Below are 26927 nucleotides of genomic sequence, written 5' to 3'. Positions count from 1 at the left end.
TTATATTTTGCGGAGTTGTAAATTATCATAATTAATTATCGAGAGGATGAGAGATTTGTAGACTCTGAGGAGGCATTTTGTCTCAGATCCCCATGTCTTGTTACCGAGTATTTTAATGATTTTCATTCTTGATAGGCCTTTGATAGTACCTTTGAGTTTTTTCAAGTGAAGGCGCCAGCTAAGTTTGTCGTCGAACGTGAGACCCAGGATTCGGATATTATTGGAAAAGGTCAAAGGGGAGTTTATTTATAAAGGTGATTGGCGGCAAGTGATCTTTTTCTTTTTGTTAAATATGATGCATTGCGTTTTTGAGGGAGAAAATGTAAACCCAGACTCCTACGACCACCTGGAAAGGACATTCAGGGAAAGTTGAAGAAAATGGGTGGTAGTTTCAATTTGCGATCCGCTGCAGTAGATATGGCAATCGTCCGCGAAAAGAATGTATTTAACCGGTTTAGAGATTTTTTCGCAGATGTCATTAATGGCGTCAAGAAAGAGAGTAACGCTGAGAGCAGATCCTTGAGGAAGTCCGTTGACAATATCGTGAGATTATGAGAGGTGGTTACTGACTTTGACGCAAAACTAACGGTTGGCAAGAAAATTTTTTATAAATCTCAGGAGATTACCATTCAGTTCCCAGTTGTGAAGAATTGTTAAGACTCTGTTTTTCCATATAGTATCGTATGCTTTTTTGATGTCGAGAGCTATTGCAATGAGGTGCTGTTGGCTTCTATAGGAGGAGCAGATGTCGGTATGTATTGAGGTTAACGCATCAAGTGTTGAGTGGTTACGTCTGAAACCACATTGCTTTTTGTTAAGGAAAGACTTGGATTCTAACATCCAAATTAGACGTTTGTTTATAACTTTTTCAAGGAGGTTGCTCAAAGTGCTGATTAACGATATTGGTCTATAGTTCTAGATTTCAAATTTGGATTTATCCGGTTTAGGAATGGGGATTACGTTAGCGTTTCGCCATTGAGAGGGGAAGAAACATTGTGTCCATATCGTATTGTATATGAGGAGAAGTGTTTGGATTCCTATTTCTGGTAGATTTTTGAGGAATGAGTAGGGTATGTTGTCGGGTCCAGAACTCTTGCTCTTACAAGATTGTAGTGCAGAGGTCATTTCAGACATGTCCAGATCTAAGTTGTACTGAACATTGGTTTAAGTATATACTATTTCAGGTATTATGTTGTTGGAAGATCTTTGTGTGATAAAGTTTGGACTATAGTTCTCATCACTGTTGTTTTTTTGAAAGAAATGAGCAAAGGATTCTGAGGCGTTGAGGCGTTATAATCTGTGATGGAAAGGTCAATCGCTGAAAAAGTACCGTTGGCAATATTATGTCTGGTAGGTTCATTATTGTTGAGGAGGAAAAGAGACTCATCGTCTAGAAATTCTTCTACTGATTTCCCCCGATCATCGGTGTGCGAGCAACCCCATGCGATGTTGCGGCTGTTGAAGTCACCTAAGAGTACGAAGGGCTTAGGGAGTTGACGTATAATATCTGTGAGGTGCTGTTTTGTAAAGATTTTACTGTCCGGAATATATATATTGCATATGCATAAGTTTTTCACAAATTTTACTAGTGTAGCTGTTACTTCAAGAACAGACACATTTGGGATGTCTTCGCTTTCGAGATTATTACTAATGAAGGTGGCAACGCCACCACTTGCTCCGGTCTAGGACGTTTTGGCGCCGCCGTTTGGGCGCTGCCATTTTGGCCCTGCCGTTTTGGCGCTAACAAGTTTGGCGCTAGCTGTTTTGGCACCAACTAACCTAATAGAATTTATATCAAAATTGTACTTAAAAAATTATTACAAGATATAATCAAAGTATAAACATAAATATATAGTAAAAATAAATAGTTTTCAAAAATTATTACAAAGTAATATAGTCAAAATATAAATATAAATATATAGTAAAAATAAATAGTTTTAAAACATTATTACAAAGTAATATAGTCAAATTTAAAGTTAATTAAAAATTTATTACATTAAAAATAGTTACCCTAATGAAACATTGTTTGCAATGCCTCTTAAAAATAATAAAATTCTATTTTCATCATAATTAGACACTAATTTTAAAATTCTTTTGTCATTATCAATGTATTTCTTCTTTTTTTTGGTGGACTTCCACCAGTAACTAATTGTTCATAAAAAACCTTTCTTCCTGTTTGGATTTTTTTAAGGCAATTTATAAATGACCATATTGTTGGATTATTAACCCCCATTTGAATATTTAAACGCCTATTAGCAACTTCAGCTTTCAGGTTTTGGTTTGTTAACACCCTTTGATATAAATTCCATATTTCTGGAGGAAATTGTGGTGATCGACGACCCACTTTTCTTCTATTTTTTTTTTCCTATATAATATTCTTCGAACCATTCAAGTAACGGAACAATGTCGTCAGGTAAATCATCAGCAAACAAATCTGTTGCCACGTCCAGATCTTCAATTGGTACAAATGCTAATGAAATTATCATTTTTACCATCACAGAAAAATTAGCATCATTGTTATAATTTGTTATCATTCCTATGTCTCCATGTTATAGTCACAATAGATAACGTGCGATCTTTATTGTCGATTGACATTTTTTCGTCTTGGATTATATGCCAATCATTTATATTATAAATTATTAAAATTTATAAAAATTCATGTTTTGCTACAATAATTATTTTTAATGTTTCAACTATTTAATTTTTTACTATACTATATTTATATTTTAACTAACAATTTACTATATTTTCATTTCAAATAAATTGTAATATTTAACATAATTGTAATTTTAAAGATTATATAGAAATATTAGTTGGAAACAAAACGGCTAGCGCCAAAATGGATAGCGCCTAACTGAGTTAGCGCCAAAACGTCCGTGTCCGCACTTGCTCTGTTAGCGAAAGTTCTGTTTTTAAAAAAAACTGAGTAGTTTTTGTTGTGGGCAGTGTGGTTATTCTTTAGATTGGTTTCTTGGAAGCAGATAATTTTAGGATGAAATTCATAGACAATACGGTTGATATCGGCTGTCCGTTTATAGAAGCCGTTAACGTTCTATTGGATAATTGTGCTCATGATTAGATGTTACAGTGAATAGTATATTAGGTGAGGAGAGGTCAGGGGTATTGAGAATGAGCTGAGTGTGGTTGCATAGGGGGTTAGTTGTCTTGAGGCGGTGGTAGGGCTTGGAATAGAAAGTTGGCCGGTCTGGTGAATTGAGCTTTGGTGGTACGTTCAGTGACTTGAAGTCGTACTAAATCAATCAAGAGCATAAGCGATGTAATATCCGAGTTTATGTCTTTGCAGATGCTGTGAATATTTAAATTTTTGTTGGTGAAATTTTCCAGTACGTATTTGAATTGATGTAGAGATGGGTGAGTCATTGGAGAAGATGTATTCAGCAGGTTTGAGCCCGTCGGATATTTTGGCTGCTGTCTTAGATGAGGAATTGGAACGAGATCTGTCTACTTTAGTTTTTTTTTAGCTAGGCCTGCTTCTCTCGGCGTTTGAGTTTACCGGAAGAGGAGAGGTAGGTGTTGCAAGAGATGAGGCGCCTTTTATGTGGTTCACAAGGTGGAGTGAAATGGTTTTCGGGTTTTTTAGTGCCGTTATGGAGGGTGAGCTGAGATGTTTCGTTTGTTTGGTAATTCCTTCCATTGTTTGGGTGGGTATGCAAGGAGTGTTAGGGTTTTTTATTGGGGAAGAAGTGGCATTTGTTTCTAGAGTGTCAAGCATACGGGAGTATGAGGAAGGTTTTTCCAAGGATGGTTCTTCCACAGAATCGGGTTGAGTATGTATGGTAATGGTTTGGGGATTGACAATTATTTTCTTGCAAGTGTTAGAGGTGTGGCCAGTGGATTTGCATAGAAAGCATGTGATTCTGTCATCGGTAAAGAATACTCTAAATTCAGTTTAATGATGAAGTAGTGATAAAGATCCAGGGAGATTTGGTGTGTCTTCATGTTTGATATACATCTGTCGACGGAAGCTTAAGATGTGCTCGTAACCCTCAATGTTGATACCTGCTTTGAGGTAGGAAATTTCGGATACAGGTGTAACATTGATATTTTTAAGCGCGTCAAATATTACATGGTTAGGTATAGAAGGGCAGACATTAGAAATGACTATCATCTTAGCTGGATTAATGAGTCTGCGTATTTGGATTACGTGTTTGTTAATTGTAATCGTTTGAGTGGCTTCTAGAAGTGAATCGAGTATTTGTTTGGCTGAAAGAAAAATGCAAAAGCGGTTATTCGATATGCGAGATACGAAAACAATATTTTTAGGCGGGATTATTTTGCCTATGGCGACAATATAATCTCTTTGGGGTATACCGTCTTTTGAGTTGAATACAAGTGCTTGTTCTCTGTTGGGATAGTTTTCATTAGCTGCCGTGGACGCATAATTACGGTTTGTGACTTGTGTGGTATTGTTGGTATTTATTGCTTGGTTGTTGATAACGCTGGTCGCAGAAGACGCCAGTGGCGATAATACTGATGTAGTTGAAATAGGAGTATTAGGAGTGGAGGTAGAAGTAGGGGTTTTGGGTACCTTTGGACGACTAAGGAGAGTGGGTTGTGAGAGATATGCATTTTTAGGTTTGGTTATTTATGTTGGGACGTATGTTCAATTTTTATTTTTTTTTTTTTTTGTAGACAGTGTAAAAAGTCTAGTCGGTAAAAAACTTGTAAATTGAATGTAAGGAAACTGTAATTTTGACAAATTCATCATGATCAAGAATATTTTAAAATTATTTTGTAATTGAAAATATATATTATTTTGATATTTATACCGAAAAGTTTGAAAATGGTTTCATACAAATTACAAGAATTATAAAAACAATGTGTGTAATTCCACAAATATTTTCTATGTTATCCTAGTTACTTAAAATGTTCTGTTCGGTCAAAAAGCTTGAAAATGTAATATAAGATCCCATAAAAATTATTCTTTTACCATTTAAAATATATTAAAAATACATACATCAGTGTAATTTCTGAAGTAAAAAACCACAACAATTTCCAAATTATTTTACAGTTGAAAATTAATGATAGTATTTTAATAGATTAATAGATGAATGGATTAATTAAAATTTTGTCATATTCAGCCATTTAGAGTCGTTAAATATAATAATCTAAGTATTATCTAAATTTTTCATCAAAACTACTTTAGATAATAATATTATAACAAGATAAAATAACATAATTAATAAGAGCCAGGAGGCGACAATCCAATATGAAAATATTGAAAATGTAGGAAAGCAAAGTATACAGCGTTTCGCGCATGCATGCGTAAATGCGTAAAATCGTAAACTTTGGAAAGATATAACTTCCAAAATAATGATTTTCGAGAATTTTCGAATTAGAATTTTGTATTCAGTGCTTTAAAACATACATTTTGAGAAGAAAAAAATCAAAAAAATAGTGTGGGAACTAAACTGCATTTGTTCCGAATATTTTTATTTTTCATACATATTAAAGATTTTTAGTGAATATTTGGTTGGTTTTTAATGCATATAAATCAGTACTCTTTTAGAAAAAAAGCGTTCGCTCGGTACTGTCGTACTGATGTTGATAGTACACATAACCTCAACAACGCTAACTGGAATAAATTTGGGTAAATTTTCATTTGTTTCCACCACATTAATAGATCCAATTTCCTATCTAGCGAGGGCTCGTTTAAGTATTTGTCTATTTCAACAATTGCTTTGTATTTGGGAGTGCTAATTATAGTAGCTGGTGTTGTGATATCATATCAACTGATAAAGTTTTGTTGGTTATGTTATAATTTCTTATTATTATTACCATGTGAAATTAAATAAAATCATTCTTAAGTACGTTTTAATTTTTAAATAAAGTAAAGTGTTATTTTACAATTTTAAACTTTATATTTATCATTTACTTAATTGTTGTAAATATAATAAAACAGCTGGGGCCTGTGGAAAATTGATCATTATTTCAAAACGAAATAAAGCTATGTACTAAAAATAATATATAATGAGAATTAAAGCTGTACGTCGAAGTCTTTCCAAATGTCAAACTGTTCTTTTTCATTTGTGTTTTCTTGTGCGGCATTTACTTCGTTTTCTGATAAATTTTTTTTGAATGATTGTTGTAACACTGAATAATTTTCTGATATGCATGTTCATGTATGATGCCATATTACTAAAACTTCTTTTTTTGAATCTAATCTTGGATCTAAGATTGTTGCTTCTGTCAAAACACGTTGTTTTCCAATCCCCTCAAAACTTTTTTCAGCTTTTTTTCCATAGTTAAAATCATAGTATATGGCAGATGGTAAATTGGCTACTTGTTTTTTAGTTTTTATATGAAATAATAAAACATTGCATATTATAATAACTATCGAAATTGATACACCTTCCAGAACTAAGCTGAACAGTAATTTCTTTAAAGGGCTTTAAAATACTACAATAATGTTCCATATCAAAATCATCTGGTGATAAATTCTCAAATTTCCCAATAAGTGCTATTGTAGATATTAAAGGAGCTTAATACATCTTTGGAACATATCGTACGTACTGTTTCAACAAGTTGCAACATCCTGAATTAATTTCAATAAAGGTTGATCGATTTGTGTTTGTGTTTGTTTTACTTTTATATTTGATTTTGTTGATCGTTTAAAAAATTTTACTTTACTTTTAACTTTTTTTTGGACATTTTGTATGTCTAATAACCCACTCTGTGCAATCAATGTATGCTGTGTGCCAAGCATGGCATATTACGCCACTGAATTTAAATTTATAGCACTTGTAATATTAGCCGCATTATCACTAACAGCAATTTTTATTTTTTCTGATATTTCCCACTCGTTGAAAAATGTATTCATAAATTCAGATAAATTTGTTGCAGTATGGGCTTGTTCAAAACAATAGCATCCTAATAAATATGACTTTAAAACACATTTTACACTACCTATATAATGAACTGTTATAGCGACGAACTTGGTTCAAAGATGTCCAGCCGTCTGTAGTAAATGCGATGTATTTGGCATTATTTAAATAAGTTTTTACCTTTTGTTTGGTTTTTTCCAATAATTGTGGTATGATGGACTTGGATACAGTTTTTGTAGAAGGAATTGCGTAATTAGGATTTATCATTTTAATAAATTTTCTAAATTCAACATTTTCAACAACACTTAATGGTTGAAATTCTTTAGCAATCATGATTCCTAACTGCTCGTCAATTTTTTGCGATTTATTCATAGAGAGTGGTCTTGGTATAAACGAGTCTATCAGTGTTTGAGATTGGGAGGTTTTAATAGATGTATGTATTATTTTAGAAGTAAAAAATGAAGAAGTTGATGGTTGGTTTTGTGTTTCAGAATCAGAAGTATTTTGCTGGACAATAACTGTATTAGAGTCGTCAATATTTTCCTCCAGATCTAGATTATCGGTTTTTTCAATACACATTTTTTTTCTAACATCATATTGTATACAGTGGCGTGCCCAGCAGGTAGGCCTGGTAGGCCCGGGCCTACCCTGTTTTCAAATAATAATTATTAATATTTTTCAAGAAACATAATTTTATACAATTTTTTGCTTCATAATACGATATGTAATTGAATCATTTTGGAACAAAGATTATTTATTTATTACCCACTTATAGCAAGCGTTTATACGTTATTAATAATTCTTTCCTTCGTCGCAAACAATTGTAGCCACAGGACTGCTTATCGGCTAAAAATAGTAAATAATAGACAATAATACACCCGAAGTGAGTTATTTATACATTCGTCACTGACCGTTCATTGCCGACAATCGTCATTTGATATAACTATATAAGATAATGAATATGGTTTACAAAATATATTTATTAGTTTATTACAGTGTGTACTGTGTAGTGTGTAGACGTATTATAGTGACTTGTGTGTAACCGAGCCGATCGAGGAAATCGTTTTGTCTGTTTTTGTTTATGTACACTATTAGAATAACCTAAGTACTTTTTTTATTTTATATTGATTATAACTTGACTAATAATTAAATAAAAATAAAAATATGATTAGCCAGTTTTTTAAACCTATTCCGAAACCCACAAGGACATTGAACGATGACGATAGTACAATAGATCAACCACAAACAAAAATGTTAAAATTAAATGTTACCTCAACTTCTAACGAGTCTTCTATTTCCTCGTCTAGCTTAAATGTGCTTGATATTAGCTTAAATAGTGATGAACAACCTATTCAGCCGATTATCAATTTTCCACGTCGTAAAATTTGTGAAAAACAACGTAGTTTTCAAAGTTCATGGTACAAAGTTTATCCTTGGATTGAATATTCTGTTCAATTGGATGCAATTTTCTGTTTTTTTTTTGTCGTCATTTTACTAGTTCTATATCTCGTGAAAAGCATCAAGATATTTTAATAGCCACAGGATATAATAATTGGAAAAATATTTCGGGGATGGCAAAAAAACATAACTCGGCAGATTCGCATAAAACATCGTTAGCCAAATATCAAGGTTATATATCATCAAAAAGTATAGGAGCTGTTACAACTCAAATGAATAGTCATGTCGTAGAGAATATAAATAAAAATCGAGAAGTATTAAAAAGTGTAATTCGTTCAGTTTTGTATTGCGCACGACAGGATATAGGTTTACGTGGTCACAATAATGTAATCGAATATTCAAATGAAATATTTTTATGTACTTATAATTAAAAAAACTATTGTTTCATTTGCATTCATTTAGGTATTATTCAGTTATATAAAAACTTAATTTTATTTTTTAATATGTAACTTTAGGTATTATTAACAAGTCAAATATGAGGAATAAATTGTGTTGTACTATATTATTTTATAATCATTTTTTCTGATTCAATTTAAAAATATTATTAAGTTTCTAAAAAAAAAAATAATGTGTATTGTGTACATATAAACTAAAATAATTATAACCGGGCCTATCCTACATTTTGATCCTGGGCACGCCTCTGATTGTATAATATGTTTTCTTTTTAAATGTCTACTGAGATTTGCGGTTGAACCACCTTTATACGAATACGAAATCGAACAGTAATACCTAATTGCATTTTGCTGATTCGTTACTAGCTGTAGTAAAATGATACCAAATATCGCTTGTTTTCCTACTCATCATTAACAATTAATAAAAATAAATAAAATAATTACAATGGATTCAAAATGAAAATAATAATAATTGTCAAATGAATTGTGGTCTGCGATTAGCCAATAATCAAATCACGGGGTAAATGATTTGATTATCTTTATATTAAAATTATTCATTTTTATTATAACTAATCAAGCTATTTTTAAATTTGTTTGGTCCTATTTCCATAAATAGATAATGGACAGTATTACGTATTCATAGTCGTATACTGTATAACAAACGCGCGAAGCCCCGACGTGCAAGTGCACAACAAATCGTATGAATTAAATTTAATGTAAAATAATAATGATATGACAATTTAGTATGTCACAATATTGTTATATCTAAATAAAGTAGTAAGGAACATGCAAGCGCGCCAAATGCAGTTGGGTTAAGAACGGAGTGTGTACAACAATTACAACTGTGTAGTGTATGTACTAGTATAGCACTAAATGAAATTCGGTTTTTCGGTGTAATCGGTGTTTGATACGACCGATACCAATAAGGAACAATTTGGTTATGGACCTATTGCACCTAAAAGGAACGAAAAGGTGCAATCGTTACGATTCGTTCCCCCTCTGGAGTCTGGACTCATTCCTTTGGAACGATTCGTTCATGAACGACCCACCACTGTTCAATATTTGTCGTCGGACCACAGGGCACAGATAAGGGTAGGTATTTAAAAAATAAAAATAATACAAAATTCAAAATACGAAATACTAATTAATTATTAGATTTAAAACACATACTGAATTTCTCATTTAATTTCAACACAAATATTTATTGAATAATATTATGTTTTTAGAAATGTTGATGTTCATTTGTATTGCAGTTATCACAAAATAATAAAAAATCAAGAACGTATTACTAACAACGCTCGATTATTTCACAAACTACGCGGAGCGTAACTATAGTTTTATTCTGACCACTGATACAGAGCCCAACGCATAATCCCTTTATGCTATCACCAACGGTTTATGACGTTCATTCTCCTGTGTCATTTCATTCACAAAAATCTGTATACAGTAATCGATGTACCCTACTCACTCCGGACTTCAATTGTTTGTCTTATTGCCATCGCGTTTTTACTGTGATCAAAATCTGCAATATTGTAAAATGTGAGTACCCATGATAACCATCCAATAAAACATAATGAACACTTGTTTACTCTGACTTTCAGCCAATTGGTATCGTTTGCGTCCTTTTGATGTAGTCAATAGCGTTATCCGACTGCATTTATTGATTCCGCTCAACTCGATATATATTAATATACTACCACCACTTTTCTAGAATACACATTGTCAAACACCACCAAATATTCAGTTGTCGATACGTGGTTAATTTATTTGACGACATAATGGAAGAACATTACAATTTCAACATAGGTAAAGTACACATAGGTAAAGTAACAATAACTGTAAAGTTGAGTGTTTGCCCTGGGTTTGGCAAATGTTATGCCGTTTATATTATCTCTGTTCAATTGATCGGCTTATGTGTTGATGTACTGCAATGTAACAACAGAATTACATGTAATGAAAACTTGATACCTAGGTATATTAATAAATTATCAAAATTAAATCTAACTTTATTAAATTGTAGGTACCATTTATATGCTTCTGATATAGTATTAGTGAATTACACGATGAACGTAGTATGTCGTTAAAAACAAATAAATACAATAGTGACTTTTAAGGTATTTGAACAAGTGAATCATGCAGTTATCATCAAGATTCTAGAACACTTGTTAATTTAATATATTGAATATGAGTTACAGTGTTGGAGAAATAGGCGTAGAATTTGCTAAACTTAAACTAAGTTGAACAATTTTTCTAGGTTTACATCTATGCTACGGCCCTTAAAATGTTATGACAATTAAAAGTGTTATTCAAAATAATTAAGTCACCTTTATAATATTATGTTTAGTTTTATTGTTTTTGTTGGTATAGATATCACTGTCAATATCATTATTAAGTAAAATTAAATTTTTTAAATGTAACAAAACTACTTTATTTATAAAAACTAACTAGGTAAAAGGTTGAAATATAATATGTTAATAATATATTAAGTAATACAGTATTATTTCATATTAATGAGTAAATTAATAATTATTTTAGTTTATTCACATTTATAATTATACAATAATAAATGAACAAATAAACATTTATGTAACTTGCTTCATATAATTTTAAACCAAATTCAAATGTATTTGCATAGATATTTATAATTATGAATATTAGCATATTTTATTGCATATAAATCTAATCCCTAGCAGAAATGTGGCTTCTCTCAGCTTAAAAAAATTAAATCCTATTTCAAATATAACATATTTACATAATATTTTCTTCATTAGGTGACAATGTATTAATATACTATAATAATTTGCTGTATGAAGCTGTATGTATGGAAAAGCGCGAGACAAATCATGGATACAATCAATACTGTAAAATATAATTGCATTCATTACAAAAGATGGAACAAAAATTGGGACAAATAGATTCCCATAGAGAATCCCATGATGAATATGAAGTATTGGAAATTTGTGACATTAATTATGGTCACCAACAGGCAACAGAGACCAAAGGAACAATTTTGTAAGACAATGTTTATTTAATACTACACTCTATTTGAACTATTTTTAATGAAAAAAATATATTTATTATCATTACGGTGATAAAAATACAGTGCTCGATGAAATTAAAAAAATAAATAAAATTGTAAGTTTAAAAAAGACATATTTTATTATTTTTATCATGAAAATAGACATATACTTGGTTTACTAAGTTTGAAAAGTTAAGAAATGATCAATTAAAAGCATTTAATAATAACGCAAATCAATTAAACATCGTGTAAGCAAAATTCATTATTACTAAATTTTCCAGATTGCGATCAGGACATAGTCTATTACCCCACCACGCATTTAAACTGGGACTCAACAGTAGCCCTTATTGTCCTCTACATAATTGTGGAGGGGATTATTGAGATTTCCAGCACCTTCTCCTCAATTATCCTTCTCTTTCTATTCAGAGAACCCAGCTAAAGTCCCATTTCTCCACTTACGGAATCAACTTTCCTCTTTGAGGTGCTATCAACAGACAACGTCATCTTATCAGGAATTAAATCTCTTTTTGTTGTACCGCTAATAACTTCATTTCTTATTTCCTGTAAGTTAATTTAAGTTTTACTAGGTGCAACAGCATCAAATGTACAATTGTTTGATATGCATACCTATATTATACAAGTAACACGCAGCAGTTATCACTTTACCACAAAAATTTGTTTTGTAAATGTTTATGGTTAAAAATATTTTGTTTTAAACTAAGATTACCATTATCTTTATTTGGTGTCATGAGGCCCTCGGTTAAAGAATTGAATTTATGAACATTTTCTAAAGCAACTACTCCTGAACATACAATTATCTTACCACTTACCTATAGCATTCATAGTCAATAAAACAGTTTGTTATAATTGCATGGCTAGTACCTACTTTCTGCTATGTAAAAGTAATTACCAATTTGTCTGAAATGCTTATTAATTTTATCTAAATAAATCCTAAGGCTGAGAAAATATAATTTTTATAAATTAGCATTTATTATTAAAGCTATGAATATAATTATTAAGACATAACTATAAGTATCTAGTACATGATTAATTACTTATAAAAAGTAAGAATGTTCATCGCTCTACTCAGAATCTAAAATTATATTTAAAATTGGTCTTTATTAAATTTCACAGATTTAATAATGAATTATTATTATTATTATCATTTAGTTTGAATATCCTAACCGACATGTTTACAATTTGCCATAAACCGTACAAATATTAAAATCTGTCTTTCAACATTTATTTTTATAGATTTTTGAGAAAAAATGGGACTTAATAAATGTTATCACAACATATAATAAAGATGTTAAAAATAATTTGGTCAGGACCTTAATACTACTTCTGTTTACGCGAAAATGAGACTTGAATTCCTTATCTGCATTAATAACTCATTTGATTTCATTCTCTATATTAGTCAAAAGCATAATATCTTTTTTAAGTGATTTATCGCATTTAAAGTAAATTTGTTAAAATAAACTAATACATCTAATAAATACTAAATAGATATTTACAATCAAAATATCATTAATAAACACATTGTAGATCATATTTGCATATTATGTAGATGAGTTATTAAGTTATTTAAACAATATCATAAACCACTACTTTCACGAAAAGAATATTCTTGCACTACAAAATTAGTAATATGATTTTTACTCATAATAAAATCATTTAATAAATTTAATCTAAGATTATTTCTATCCATTTTATGTCAAAATTTTTAAAATGGCAGTAGGAATTTAAAAACTCAAAATAAAAGTACTAATGATAAACTTACTTATATATTTATTAATATTAAAATTAAATATGATTTAATTATTATAATAATTATTTAATTTTATAAAAAAACAGAAATCAATTTATATGTTAACTGCACGATAAGAATATAATATATTATGAAAGGGATGGCAAACCGATCTGAACGATCAAATTTCCAGATAAATCGGTTTAAAACTGATTACACACAGATTATAAACCTGGATCATTACAATGGACCATTTAAGTGAACCAATGTCCGGTATAGTCTTGCGAATTTCTACTTTCCAGATAGTTACAACTTTACAAATAACTAATATACTACTGTTGTAGTGTAAGTACACTATAGCTCATAGTTATACTTCTTAGTTTAACTAAATGTATTGTTTAATTTCAACATAAATAAATTTAGTATGATGTCCTATATAAAGTTTTTTTTATATTGCTTTTTTCACAAAACAATGAAAATCTTGCACGTTCAACTAACATAGCTCGATTAGCTCGGCTATATTATCATGAACTGTTCGGAGTGTACTAGTTCCGATTCTGACCACTGGTAGCGTGACCGCTAATATAGCGCGTGACATGCATAATCCCTTAACGCTATCATTAAACGGTCTTTAACGTTCCGCGTCATTCGTTTCTCGAAAAATCTATTTAGTTTTTACAGTAATCAATGCACACTAGTGCACTACTCACTCCGAACTTCGATTGTCTTTTTGACATTGCGTCCTTGCTGTGATGAAAATCTGCAATATTGTAAATTTGTGAGTACCTACCTATTATAACCACAATAACTAAATTATTGAATTATTATTATCATAAATCATAATGACTACTATTTGTTTACTCTGACTTTCAGCCAGTTGATATCGTTTGCGTCTTTTTGATCGAGTCAATCTCGGAGTTATCCGACTGCATTTATTGATTCCGCTCAACTCGATATATATTAATATACTACCACCACTTTTCTAGAATATACATTATCAAACACCACCAAATCTTCAATTGTCGATACGTGGTTAATTCATTTGATAACATAATGGAAGAAAATTTCAATTTCAACATAGGTAAAGTGTAAATTTAATTACAATAACTGTAAAGTTGAGTGTTTGCCATGGTTTTGGCAAATATTATGTCGTTTAATTATCTCTGTTCAAATGATCGGCTTATGTGCTGACAGGTGTGTAGTCAGGAGGGTGTTACAGGTGTAGTAACACCCCCTCCCCCTCAACAGTGGTATACTCATAGATTTACATATATTTTTTTATTAATAATAATAATATTTAAATTTTTTTTCTCATAAACCATTATCTATTCACTTATAATGCGTTTGTACAATAAAGTATATGTAAAGTTATTAATTTTATGTGTATAATTTTGTCAATTAATTTTGAATAACATCCCCCCTTTGATATTCAAGTTAAGGCACCTGTGTGTTGATGTATTACAATATAACAACAGAATTACGTATAATGAAAACTTAACTTGATTAAATTGTAGGTACCTATTACTATCTATGTGCTTCTGTTATAGTATTGATGAATTACATAATAAACAAAGTATGTCATTAAAAACAAGTAAATATGATTGTAACTTTTAAGGTATTTGAACAAGTGAATCGTGCAGTTATCATCAAGATTCTAGAACACTTGTTGATTTAATAAATTAAATATAAGTTACAGCGTTATGTTTTATTAGTAGGAAAAATCCATAAGCATTAAAACCCATTTTAAAGCATTAAATTTGTATTAGATTCAACAATTTATGACTATGTGTATAACACAACATTTTTATATAATAGGGATTATTAAGCTACGAGTCAACTTTTCTGTGCTTAAATATGTGTGTATTCGACAGTACATTAACCTAAAAACCAGGATCTTATTCGTCATTACTTTTTACTTAGGACTTTCACATAAATGTATATTTAATATCTATTTTTTTCAACCTTTAGTCTTCGTTTCTTTTTTACTGCTTTGTACTTACTGCTTGTATTCTAGGTAATTATAAATGGAAATGGAAAACCATTTATAAGTTAACTCTTATTTAATAATTTTGATAATAATATAACCATCTACATTACAATTTTTTTAGTTTATTACCTACAATTTTATAAACAAAGTATAAAAACAATTTTTAATATATTATGGTACAAGACATTTTTATGTCTGTACACTAAACTGTATACAGAGTTCATACAGTAAATTATTCTATTATTTTCAAATCATTTAAAATTTATGTTGGTAATTTATGTAAATATTTTTAACAATTAATAAATGAGCAATTTGATTCAGGCTTTGAGCCTGAGGATGGTTTACATGTGCACACCTATCATTATTAGGATATTACTATTGTAAATATTGCTACTTGAAAATATATAGAATTAAATTAAATTATTCATAAAATGGGTATTTGGAATTACACAGAAGTCTAATGAATTACATGGAAGTTTAATTATTAGATATGACCCTATTAAAAATCTGGTGTACAAAGATTATTCAATGATTTACCCTTGCCAATCCCAGCAGAATCAAAAAATATAAATTCAATAACTGAAATTTAACCTAAATTTACTATGATATTACATTTTTTTTCATTTATGATATATTTTGTTTCATATAATTTTAAACTAAACCATATTTTAGCATTCATATTAATGGTTATGAATACTAGCATATATAGTCTATTTAAAATAAGAAACACAGCCGGCGGCCGACTTCTACTCATGGACGTGGCTTAACAACACAACAGGCATGCAGATTAGGTTAGAACAAACGGGTATTCACTGGTGTTGTCTGACCACTGCCTACTGTGTTTCTTATTTTGAATAGACTATATTTAATGATATTTTATTTCATATAAATCTGATCCCTATCAAAAAATTTTCTTCTATCAGCTTATGTAAATTAAATCCTGTTTAAAGTATAAAATATTTACGTATTATATTCTTAATTAGGTGACAGTGTGTTAGTTTACTGTAATAGTTTGCTGTATGAAGGTATATGTATGAAACGGGGCAAGACCGAGTTTGGATACAAGCAATACTTTATTCATTACAAAGGATGGAACAAGCATTGGGATGAATGGGTACATGAAGTTGAACTATTAGAAATGAATGCCATTAATTATGGTCACAAACAGAGATTACAGGAGAAATAGTAAGACAATTTTTATTTAACACTACCTATTATTTATACTGTTTGTTTAAAAAATATATTTATTATAATTATAGTGATGAAAAAAAAAAAGAACTCAAGGAAATAAAAAATAAAAAAAAAATTGTAAAAACTAATAAAAAGATTAATGAGTCTTCGATGAAAAAAAGAGGTAATTTATTTTTAATTAAATATTTAATTTGTACTTCATATTTATCATTGCAATGTTTTATTTGAAACTAGGCCGACCAAAGAAAGCAGTTGGTATATCTAATAGTATCACTATTGATGAAAATGTCAAGGACAAAAATCAGTTTCAAAATAATGACGTAATTAGAAGAAGTACTGCTAATACTAGTACTATGAGAAGCGGCATTGAAACAACAAACAAAACTAAAAACCTTAAAATTCAGTCATCAAAAATACAATTACAGTAGAACCTCGATTAGTATTGAGAACGTTAATATATTTGATAATCAAAATAGGTTTATTATACTAAAATAATAAAATATTTATTGTATTATAAATTAATGATTTTAAAGTACATATGTTATATATAGTTAATAATGCGTATTTAGTTGTATTTCTTTTTAGTTGGTTATTTACTAGTTAATGCGTATTGGGGGTAATACTGTGGATGCCGCTTATAAGACACTTTGGGACCAGCACAAAGTGAGTCTTATAACTGGATGAATCTTATAGACGAAGTGGGGAAAAAAAAATTGAATTACATATTTATGAATTTTATTTTACTATATATGTTGCTTTAATTTTAATTTACTTTAATACATATAATATTACATATTATAAAAATTATTACATAATAATAAAAAATTATAAAAGATGTATGATGTATTTATTATTTATGAAAAAAAATTGTAATTTTGGTTTGTTTTGAGTATTAATATTTCGAAAATATATTTATCGTACTCATATTACAATAACGATAATCACAAAAAATGTGAAATGCGATAAAATTTGTTATAAATACACACATTAAAAAGCATGAATTGAAACCAGCAATAATCCAAAAAAATTGTTTTTAAAAACCAATTTATTTCTAAATTTTAACCAAAAATATTTATTTTTACTAAATTTGAGTCTTACAACCAAATTTTATTTATAATGTATTTGGATACGTCCGGACCGTTCCAGACGATGTTGAGCCTAATAAGCGACTGAACCTTATATCCGTGAGTCTTATAAATAGCGTTCACTGTATATATTTATATTAGTGAGGGGGTGTGGGGAGCAAAGCCCCCATGGCTTATTTTGCAAAGAAAGATTTAAGCCCTCCCTAAAATTCAATCATAATATGATATTATCTCTGCCTATGATGTAGATATTCTATGGGCTCAAAATGGGTAGAATGGCATACACATTAGCCACATTTTTTAAATGAGGGAATTTTTAAAATAGAAGAATATAGTTTTAAAAAATGTTTTATGGAATTTTGATATTTGCTCACTATAATTATTAATTATACATAATTACTTTTAAGTTTTTAAAATTCAAATTTGTATATAATATATTGTAAGATTTATGAAAAATTTAAAACTTTTTTTGTTGTTCAAAATGTTTATAAACTGTTCAATTTTAAAAACCAATAAGGCTAGAAAATGTAATTCAACATTTCTCATAACTCATAAGTAATCCTTAATAAAATTAAGAAATTTAAAAAATATATGTACATAATTTTTTTTTTAACATTTGATGTTTAAATTTTGACAAAACAAGACATTTAAATAAAGAATAACAATTTTAGTTGCTTTGGAATTGGAAAGCGATTTAATACGGAAGATGTTGAAAGTATACCACATCATTGAGTAAGTCACTGATGTATGTAATAAATTTTAATTCATTGCATAAGAAAAACAATTGAATTGATCTTCATCCTATATTTCTAAAGATGTTTTATATTATACACGTTTCTATTACTCTTGAGATTTTAGTAAGTCGAACTGATTTATACAAAATCAAATCGCATATTTTATGTAAAAAGTATATAATTTTAATGTAATTTTATAATATTGACATCATTTGAAACAATGTGGATAGGTTAATGGTATAAAATAAAGCGCTTTAACATGAATATTTTGAAAAATTGTATATTTTTATTAATAATATATGAAACAACAAATACATTTTAGTATTAGTTTAAGTTTCTACGGTTAATAATTTTTGTATAATTATAAAATTGTTTAAGTTTAGATTAAACCGCATTATACTTAACCTAACACATAGGAAAAAATATACTAGGTCTAGTACTATACACGTATCTCTTATTAAAAGTTCTTACCTAGTTGTTAGAAAAAAAACTGTTTCTGTATCTTTTATTCTATTAATACTATTTTATTAACTGTACACAATAATTCTATCGCCAGGTGTACAAGTTGTCAACCACTATTTTTACTAAACCAAATAATAATTAGTACTGCTCCAATTAAAAACATGTTTTAGATTCTGAACGGAGTGAAGAATGTATTGATTTTACAATAATGTATTTTTATTTTTGTGTCTGTCATTACGTTTTGGAGTAGAAATGATGCTTTGATTTTTGACTTCAGCCTCTCTTTGAAAATAAAAATGAATCTAGTTGGTACTTTTGGAAATCAAAAAGAAAAAATTTCCATTAGTTTTAAAAAGCGTCAGGAAAAACACTAAAAAAGTAACGGAAAAAACGGGAATTTTTACACATAACCAGTTCGACAAAATCGATTTTTTATTTTACTTTTACAATTTTTGTTTATAAGCATTTAAAGTTCAAATTACGAAAAGTGAGAGAGAATATAATGATAATAATAATAACAATAACAATATCACTAACAGTCGTATAATACGTTCGATATGGCATGTAAAGATTTATATTTTAATCTACCCATTATACAACAGTTTTCCGTCAAACGACCTGATGAACGGACGCACGTGACCATTTAACTTTAACTCGATTATAAACATGATTATTATTTTTTTCTCGTCTAATATTATTACCGTAACGATAAACGAAGGTTTTGAGTATTAATGTGTACATTAACACTGCAAACAATGATTAAACGTAAAATATGTATTCGTTTTCGACTTTGATCGTGTTGTGAGGGCAAGAGGATTGTGTATTGCCTACAGTGGCGGATTTAAGGAGGGGGCCAGAGGGGCCTGGGCCCCCCCCATGGCCCCTAAGATGTTTAAAAATATAACTATGACATGAAACTTATAATCACAATTCACGAAAAATTCCGGTTATATTTATAAGTCATCCTTAAAAATTGAAACTAAATAGGCTGTAGCTATACTATAAGATAAGACGTTACATGCTATAGCTGCTATAATGTAACGTCTTATCTGATCGCCTATTAGATTGACGTAAAACGACATAACTTGCAGAAAGTGTCAAATATCTTATCTGAAATGAACAATTATTAGTAATAGCTAGGTTAATATATTGTATGATTTGGTTTAGTTTACTTTTGTCGTATTTACACGTATGAGTATCGTCTTGTCTTCGTAGTTCGTTATATCATGTCACAAAAACGTCAAAGTGAAATATTTACTTCTTTCTTTAAGAAAAAAAAAGTTGATGACAATAGTACACTTACAAATGAAAATATTTTGAATGAAACTGCTTCACAACAAGAACCAGCTGTTTACACTAATTTGTCGGAAATAAATGATACTAAAGAATATGATATAGGATTTGCAGTTGAAGAGGATTCTAATGTTAAAATACGAAAAGAGATAAGTCAACTTTATAATTATTTATGTAAAACGTGGACTCCAAATAAAAAGTATGTTTTTCCAGTAACAAAAGATAAAAATGGTAATAAAAAAGTAATCGCTGAACATTTACCGACATCAAAATCTGTTATTTTAATAAAACTATGCGAAACGCGATGGGTTGAATCTCATGAAGCGATTCTTAGATTTTCGGATATGCTTTTGCCTATTGTAATATTTTTGGAAGATATAATAGGTAATGCAGATGGAAATATACTTGCAAAATGCAACGGACTTCTTCAATCAGTATTAAATTTTGAATTTATTTTGTCTTTGGAAGTAGCGGTCGAAATACTATCAATAACTTTGCCAATATCACGTCAGCTACAAAATCCAGATTTAGATTTAACAAAGTGTATTGAAATCATAGACCTTATGAGGTATAGTATAAGGTCTATGATTGAAATGATAAATATTGTGTTGGTTGCTTTTAAAAATAACAGAGAAGATACAAAATTCACTGCTATTTTTAATCGAGCTGTGTCTAAAGCAGGTGTGTTAAATATTGATGTTAAAATTCCACGGATATGTAAAAGACAAGCTCACCGATCAAATTTCACTACTTCAAGTACTGAAGAATATTTTAAAGTTACAGTTTATTTCACAGTTTTAGATAATTTTATAACGTCTATTCAAACTATGTTTTTGGACAATCAAAATAATATAGTGTTTAAAATACAACAACTTATACCAAATTACTTAAATGCTCATTCTGAAGAGGAAATTTTAAAAGGTGCATCTTTCTATGAATCAGATTTACCAGGAACACTTAACGAATTAAAAGGTAAAATAATAAATATATATACCTATAACTATGTTAACGAAATAATTTATATTGCATTTTTGTAACTGAAATCATGATGTGGCAGTTACATTGGGCTAAACAAACAGAAAAAAAATCAAAAATCATCACGGCTATGGAAGCATTTAAAGAGACTGAAGGTGGATATTTCCCAAACATACGACAACTATTACTTATTCTTGCTGTATTACCTGTAACAACATCAACAAGTGAGAGATCTTTTTCTACCTTAAAAAGAATCAAATCGTATTTGAGAACTACAATGGAAGAAAATCGTTTGAATGGGTTATCATTATTAAATATTCATTATCAAATTGATATAAAACCAGAAGAAGTAATAGATTTGTTTGCCAAACAACATTCGAGACGTTTACAATTTTGTCTATAAAACACTACTTTTAATTATATTTTTTTTTATATACAAATATTTTTAATTTTAATACTTTTTTATGTGCATACATTTATATAATACATTATACATAATTATACATTTTAAAATACTATTATACTAATACAAGTGTTTTTATAAAAATATGTACTAATGTAAAAAAAAATAATGGGCCCCCCCCCAAAAAAAAATCCTAGATCCGCCACTGATTGCCTATGTATGTTCTATATAATATTATTAGGTAATAAGTTATGGTAAAATACGTTTATATTATAATTATAATTATAATTGAAACTTTGCCCAGTCATCGTCATCATTGGCCTTTTGAGATGGTAATTTATTGACGTTAAGTACATATAATAATATGATAGTCTACGAGTATATTATAGACTCTATATCAAATCCATTGCCAGAAAATGCTAACCAACTCAATAAATATATAATATATACCTGCATTTATTGCACTTAACTATACTCGGACATTATTGATGAATTTAGAAGTTGAAAATTCATATCATTTTTGAGATTTATATTTAAGATTAATAAACCCAACAAAAGGTTCTCCATAACTTTTTCTTCAGATAACTGTAAAAAAAAATTTATGAGCGTATAAAATTAATTTTTTACGGAATGCGTAAAAAACGATATAAGTATATTATAATTTAAATATAGCTAATAATATAATATACCCTACTAATTATCCTAGACTGGAAAATAATCTCCGTTCAGAATCGTTTTTCGTAAACAATGGTACTTGTTATTGCATTCAGATTTAACACATCCATTATAGTGACCTCTCTCCATCTCTACTATATAGCAGAGTGATACCCATTTGCCCACCCTTTTTTTTCTAAAATTTTGAAATTTTAATAATAAAATAAATAACTAAACAAGTTTTATAATAGTTATGTATTAAATATTATCTATTTTAGGGAATGTTTCATTTTGATTCCGAAAGTTTTTGATAATATTCGTCAATATTAAAGTTTTAAAGAATTAACGTAATTTAGAAAATAAAAAGGTTCATATTAAACAATTCAATTAATTATAAGTCTAAACTAATAATTAATATTATTACCTACTGCATAAGAGCAACTAATTTTTTCTATTGAGAGCCAGGAGTTATGATTTTATCATCATTATCAACTCGACAAAATTATAATGATACTCTATTTATCTTCAAATCACTAAGCAATAAAATAACGTGCCTCTAATATTGTATACATTTCAAAAAGTAATAACTTTTAAACAACATGTTTTTCTAAATATCCCTTTAAAAAACCTCATTATAAACTATCTTTTTTCAATAATGTTAGTTTACTAAGACGCAATGTTCTTGACCTATCAAATTGTATGTATTAACAATAATTAAGTTATATCTTGTACTCTCTGCCCGCTTGGGCAGTTTAGGTTAGGTTATGTTATATTATAAAATAGTAATAATAATTTATAGTTTTTAAAACTAAAAATTTTTTACTAGTCAAAGTACATTTTATAAATAAAACAAAACTGAAATTGTATTGTTTTATAAATATATTATGAGTATTTTTACAGTGGCCCAGAGCCTTTATACTACATTTAGATTAGTAACTTTGTTGCATGTTAAACAAAATTTAACTGTATAACCTAAATTTTAATATGCTCAAAACTTGTTTCAAATTTAAAATATCAATAAAAGCATTACTGATCTCCTACAGGATAATGTTCTATTTTCAATACTATTCCAAAGTGATAAAAATTAATTTTTTATTTATTGTATAATGTATTGTAATATTTGATATATTTTCAAGCGTTTTTAGATTTTCAATCTAATCAGTTGAAGGCAACTACTATATTGGTCTGATGGTGTATCATTAAAAAATATTTATTATTAAAAATATTTACGTTTTGTTTGTAATTGTGATTATGATAGCCCGTAATCATATGACGTATAGATTTTATGCAAATCAACATAATATTACATTTTATAATAGGTCAATTCGCTCTATTAATAAATATAACTGGATAAAATAGATTAATATAAAATTTGCAAATTTGCAATGTTATTAGTAAATAATACAGTCAAAACAACCTCCCATCGGACATAATTATAATAGCAAATATAATACATTAAAATCATAAAAAATTATATTGATTTTATTTGGTTTCAGAGTTTTGGAAGATAATATTGAATATTGATATTTATTTCTCTACAATTAGTAATAAGTTAGTAATACAGAAAATATTGTAAATTAATTTTAAAACAAAGGTTATTTCATAACTTGTTATTTATGTACTACAGGTAATGTGTATAATATCTTTTAATATATTTTTTATAATTCCTCATTTATACGTTAAGTATAGGAACAAAGTATTGGTTAGTTATTCATAAGTAGGACTGGGATTAATATGTAATAAAAAACCAAAAATATGTAGTACATATATATGTAGTTAAAATGGCCAAAATATGTAGTATAAAATAAATAATATGTAACAAGAAAAATTTAAAATTATGTTAACGTGTAAAATTAAAAAAAAAATTCTAAATATTTTTTGAATAATATACAATTAATTGTTTTTAATTTAAAAAATATAAAGATATTTTTACAACCACGCGAACGCAAGTACTGACACTGTTGAAAATTCGTAAATATATTTTGTCTAATAATTGTTGAATATAAAGTATAATCTAGGATCATTAATGTAAAGTTATCGAAAAGAAACAAATAAGATACTCGTAAACTATAATCAAGTTATTAATATTTAACTAATACTTTCATATACTTATTTCCCATATGGCCATATGCATTATGCATTATACACTTACAATTTTTACGAGTATTCTATTATCGGAGTATAAATGTATATAATACTACTAAGCCACCGAAATTGTCAAAATTTACGAAATATGTAAACAAAAAGCAGACATTTTACAAATAATGTTAAAATATGTATTTATGACGAAATAATATGTAAAGATAATAATAATCTCTTAATAAGTGATATCGGCATTGGATATTGGTATTTATGTCTCATTCGTAATTTGTATCGTGTATAGAGTGAACGTGTCACAATGTGTGTCGACTATTAAAGTGAACGTCAAAATTTAAAAGAAATGTCCAACTGCAGGAAAAGGTAAGCTAAACATTTTAATTGATAGACATTAATAAAGGGAATTCAATGTAGGTACTAAAAAATGTGCTGGAAAATGGTTGGACATGCCCTGAGACACCCGGAAGAATTGCATAATATAATATTGGAAGGTATGATAGAAGGAAAGAAAACTGCAGGACGCCCGCGGAACTCGTATATAGGACAAATTAAAATCGATGCAAAAGTAAAAACCTTCAAAGAACTTAAGGAAAAGGCGAGAAATCGGTTAGAATGGAGAATTGGAGTTGTAAACCAACCTTTGGGTTGAAAAAATAAAAAAAATAAAAAAAAAATAAAAAATGTGGAATTAAGTATCGGATGCCGGTGTACCAAAAAAAATAATTTTGGTAGTCTGCTTGTTAATAAAAATGTTACAATATTTATTAACATGCTTAATGACCATAAGGTAGTTGCTGATAATGTCGTTGATACGCAAATTATTAATTCCCGTATTAATGGGAAATGCAAAATGATTTATAAACAAGGCCGCGAATTAAATAAATCGAGCTGAGCATTAAACCACAGAAAATGATATTGAACTTGAGCATTCTGATTTGAGGTTATAGAAAAAAAGTATGTGCGTAAGTATGTTTTGTCGTAAGAGTATGCCTAAAATTTAAAAAATTTTAGAATTATCAAAAGTTAAAACATTTAAAAAACACGAAAACATATATATAGCCTATAAGTAATACTGGTGAATTATTTTGTCATATGGAAACAATTTCAAGTCCGATAATGTTTACTTGTGCTACTAATGTTGAAATATTAATAATAATATAATTATTATCTCATATATTATAATATATCGAAATGGTTTTTATATACCAATAGTGTATAGTTTTTGACTTCAAAATCAACTCAAACAAGGCAAACGTATATATATATATGGCTTACAATTGTAAAATTGTGTTTGAAATTGAAGGTATAATTTATAAAATATATTTAACTATCATTGAGTCAATCAATTGTTTATTTCAATTTTGAAAAGTGCTCATACGTTATTAGAAAAAATAGTGTTAAACCTAAACGTAATGAATAAATAAATTACGAAAAAAGCAAGAAAACAACATTTTTTTATTTATAACGGTTACTTAGGAAAAGTTTAAAAATAATAAAATATCAATGAATGATTTGCAGACAATGGAACTATGTTTTCTTGCTAGTCACCAAATTCCATTTTTTAAGTACAATTACATATTAGAAAAAGTATGATTGTGATTCGTATGTTTTAATTTTGTATAAAAAAAAAAATCATACATTAAAAAATGTTGACTATTGACTATGTCAATATATTTAATTTAGAAAATAAAATGTTTAACCACGCTAACAATGATAATTTGTTATCATAATAATTCGGCTGTTATTTTTCTTAACTCCTATAATAGTTATAAGTTACTCATCACCGAGTTGCGTCCATAATTATTATTTATCATATTGTAAATTGTAAGTTATGTCTATGGACTATGGTCTATCATTCAAATACATCAATTTATAAACGTACTAAAATAATTGTTAATTAGTACTTGTGTTGAGCTATATATTAATGAATAGCATAATACGCCACAAAAGATTATAAAACAAAAAAAAACAGACAAATTGTTTATTTAAATAAATTAAACAAATTTTGTTTTGATATATATAAAAAAAAACATATCACTCAAATTTCAGCTTTAACTATTACTTTTGTTGCATGGACCTCTTTTTATAAGTAGACTAACTACTGATTTAATGACTGTTACAACTTACATTAGACAATTTACACATTTTATAGACTGTTATAAATACATGTTAATATATTATTATTTTTACTGTGATTTTTTTTAAATTTTATAATATAAAGGTAAGGTATGCTGTATGCATAATACATAAAATTATAAAATTATTTTATTATAGTTGTGTAAGTTGTAAAGAATAATTTATACTTAATATTATAGTGTATAATATTAAATATTATACAATTAAGTAGGATACCTTTATTCAAAGTTTCCTGATCAATTTCATCAATAGTTTCAAAATATAATTTATATCTATTCCATTTAAACTCAAGCAGTACCCCCAAAAAAGATAATAAATAAACATAAAAACTGTTACTGTTGCCGTTTATTTTACATTTTATTGTAATTTTTAATAATATTTGTTTAAAAATAACGTAAAAATGTTAGTGCATTAGGAAAAAGATACTATATTTACTTCAAAAAATTATA

General features: G+C 28.3%; 2 protein-coding genes and 1 pseudogene across 2 annotated transcripts; 2 read left to right on the top strand and 1 right to left on the bottom strand.

Annotated features, from left to right (window-relative positions):
* Positions 1-1682: 1682 nt before the first annotated feature.
* Positions 1683-2534, bottom strand: LOC132924832 (uncharacterized; annotated as a pseudogene).
* Positions 2535-13898: 11364 nt separating this feature from the next.
* Positions 13899-17337, top strand: LOC132927167 (nuA4 complex subunit EAF3 homolog). The gene is made up of 5 exons (XM_060991640.1): positions 13899-14239; positions 14335-14542; positions 16432-16633; positions 16708-16802; positions 16874-17337. Exons 2-5 carry the CDS (start codon positions 14515-14517, stop codon positions 17065-17067), a joined length of 519 nt encoding a protein of 172 aa, XP_060847623.1. The 5' UTR covers positions 13899-14239; positions 14335-14514; the 3' UTR covers positions 17068-17337.
* Positions 17338-20146: 2809 nt separating this feature from the next.
* Positions 20147-21591, top strand: LOC132924831 (52 kDa repressor of the inhibitor of the protein kinase-like). The gene is made up of 3 exons (XM_060989273.1): positions 20147-20781; positions 20845-21185; positions 21293-21591. The coding sequence occupies exons 1-3, from the start codon at positions 20147-20149 to the stop codon at positions 21589-21591; spliced, it is 1275 nt and encodes a 424-aa protein (XP_060845256.1).
* The last annotated feature ends 5336 nt before the right edge of the window (positions 21592-26927 follow it).

The sequence above is a fragment of the Rhopalosiphum padi genome, chromosome 3 (genome assembly GCF_020882245.1).
Source record: "Rhopalosiphum padi isolate XX-2018 chromosome 3, ASM2088224v1, whole genome shotgun sequence".
In the NCBI taxonomy this organism is placed as follows: domain Eukaryota; kingdom Metazoa; phylum Arthropoda; class Insecta; order Hemiptera; family Aphididae; genus Rhopalosiphum; species Rhopalosiphum padi.
This window is presented reverse-complemented; position numbering and strand designations above follow the sequence as displayed.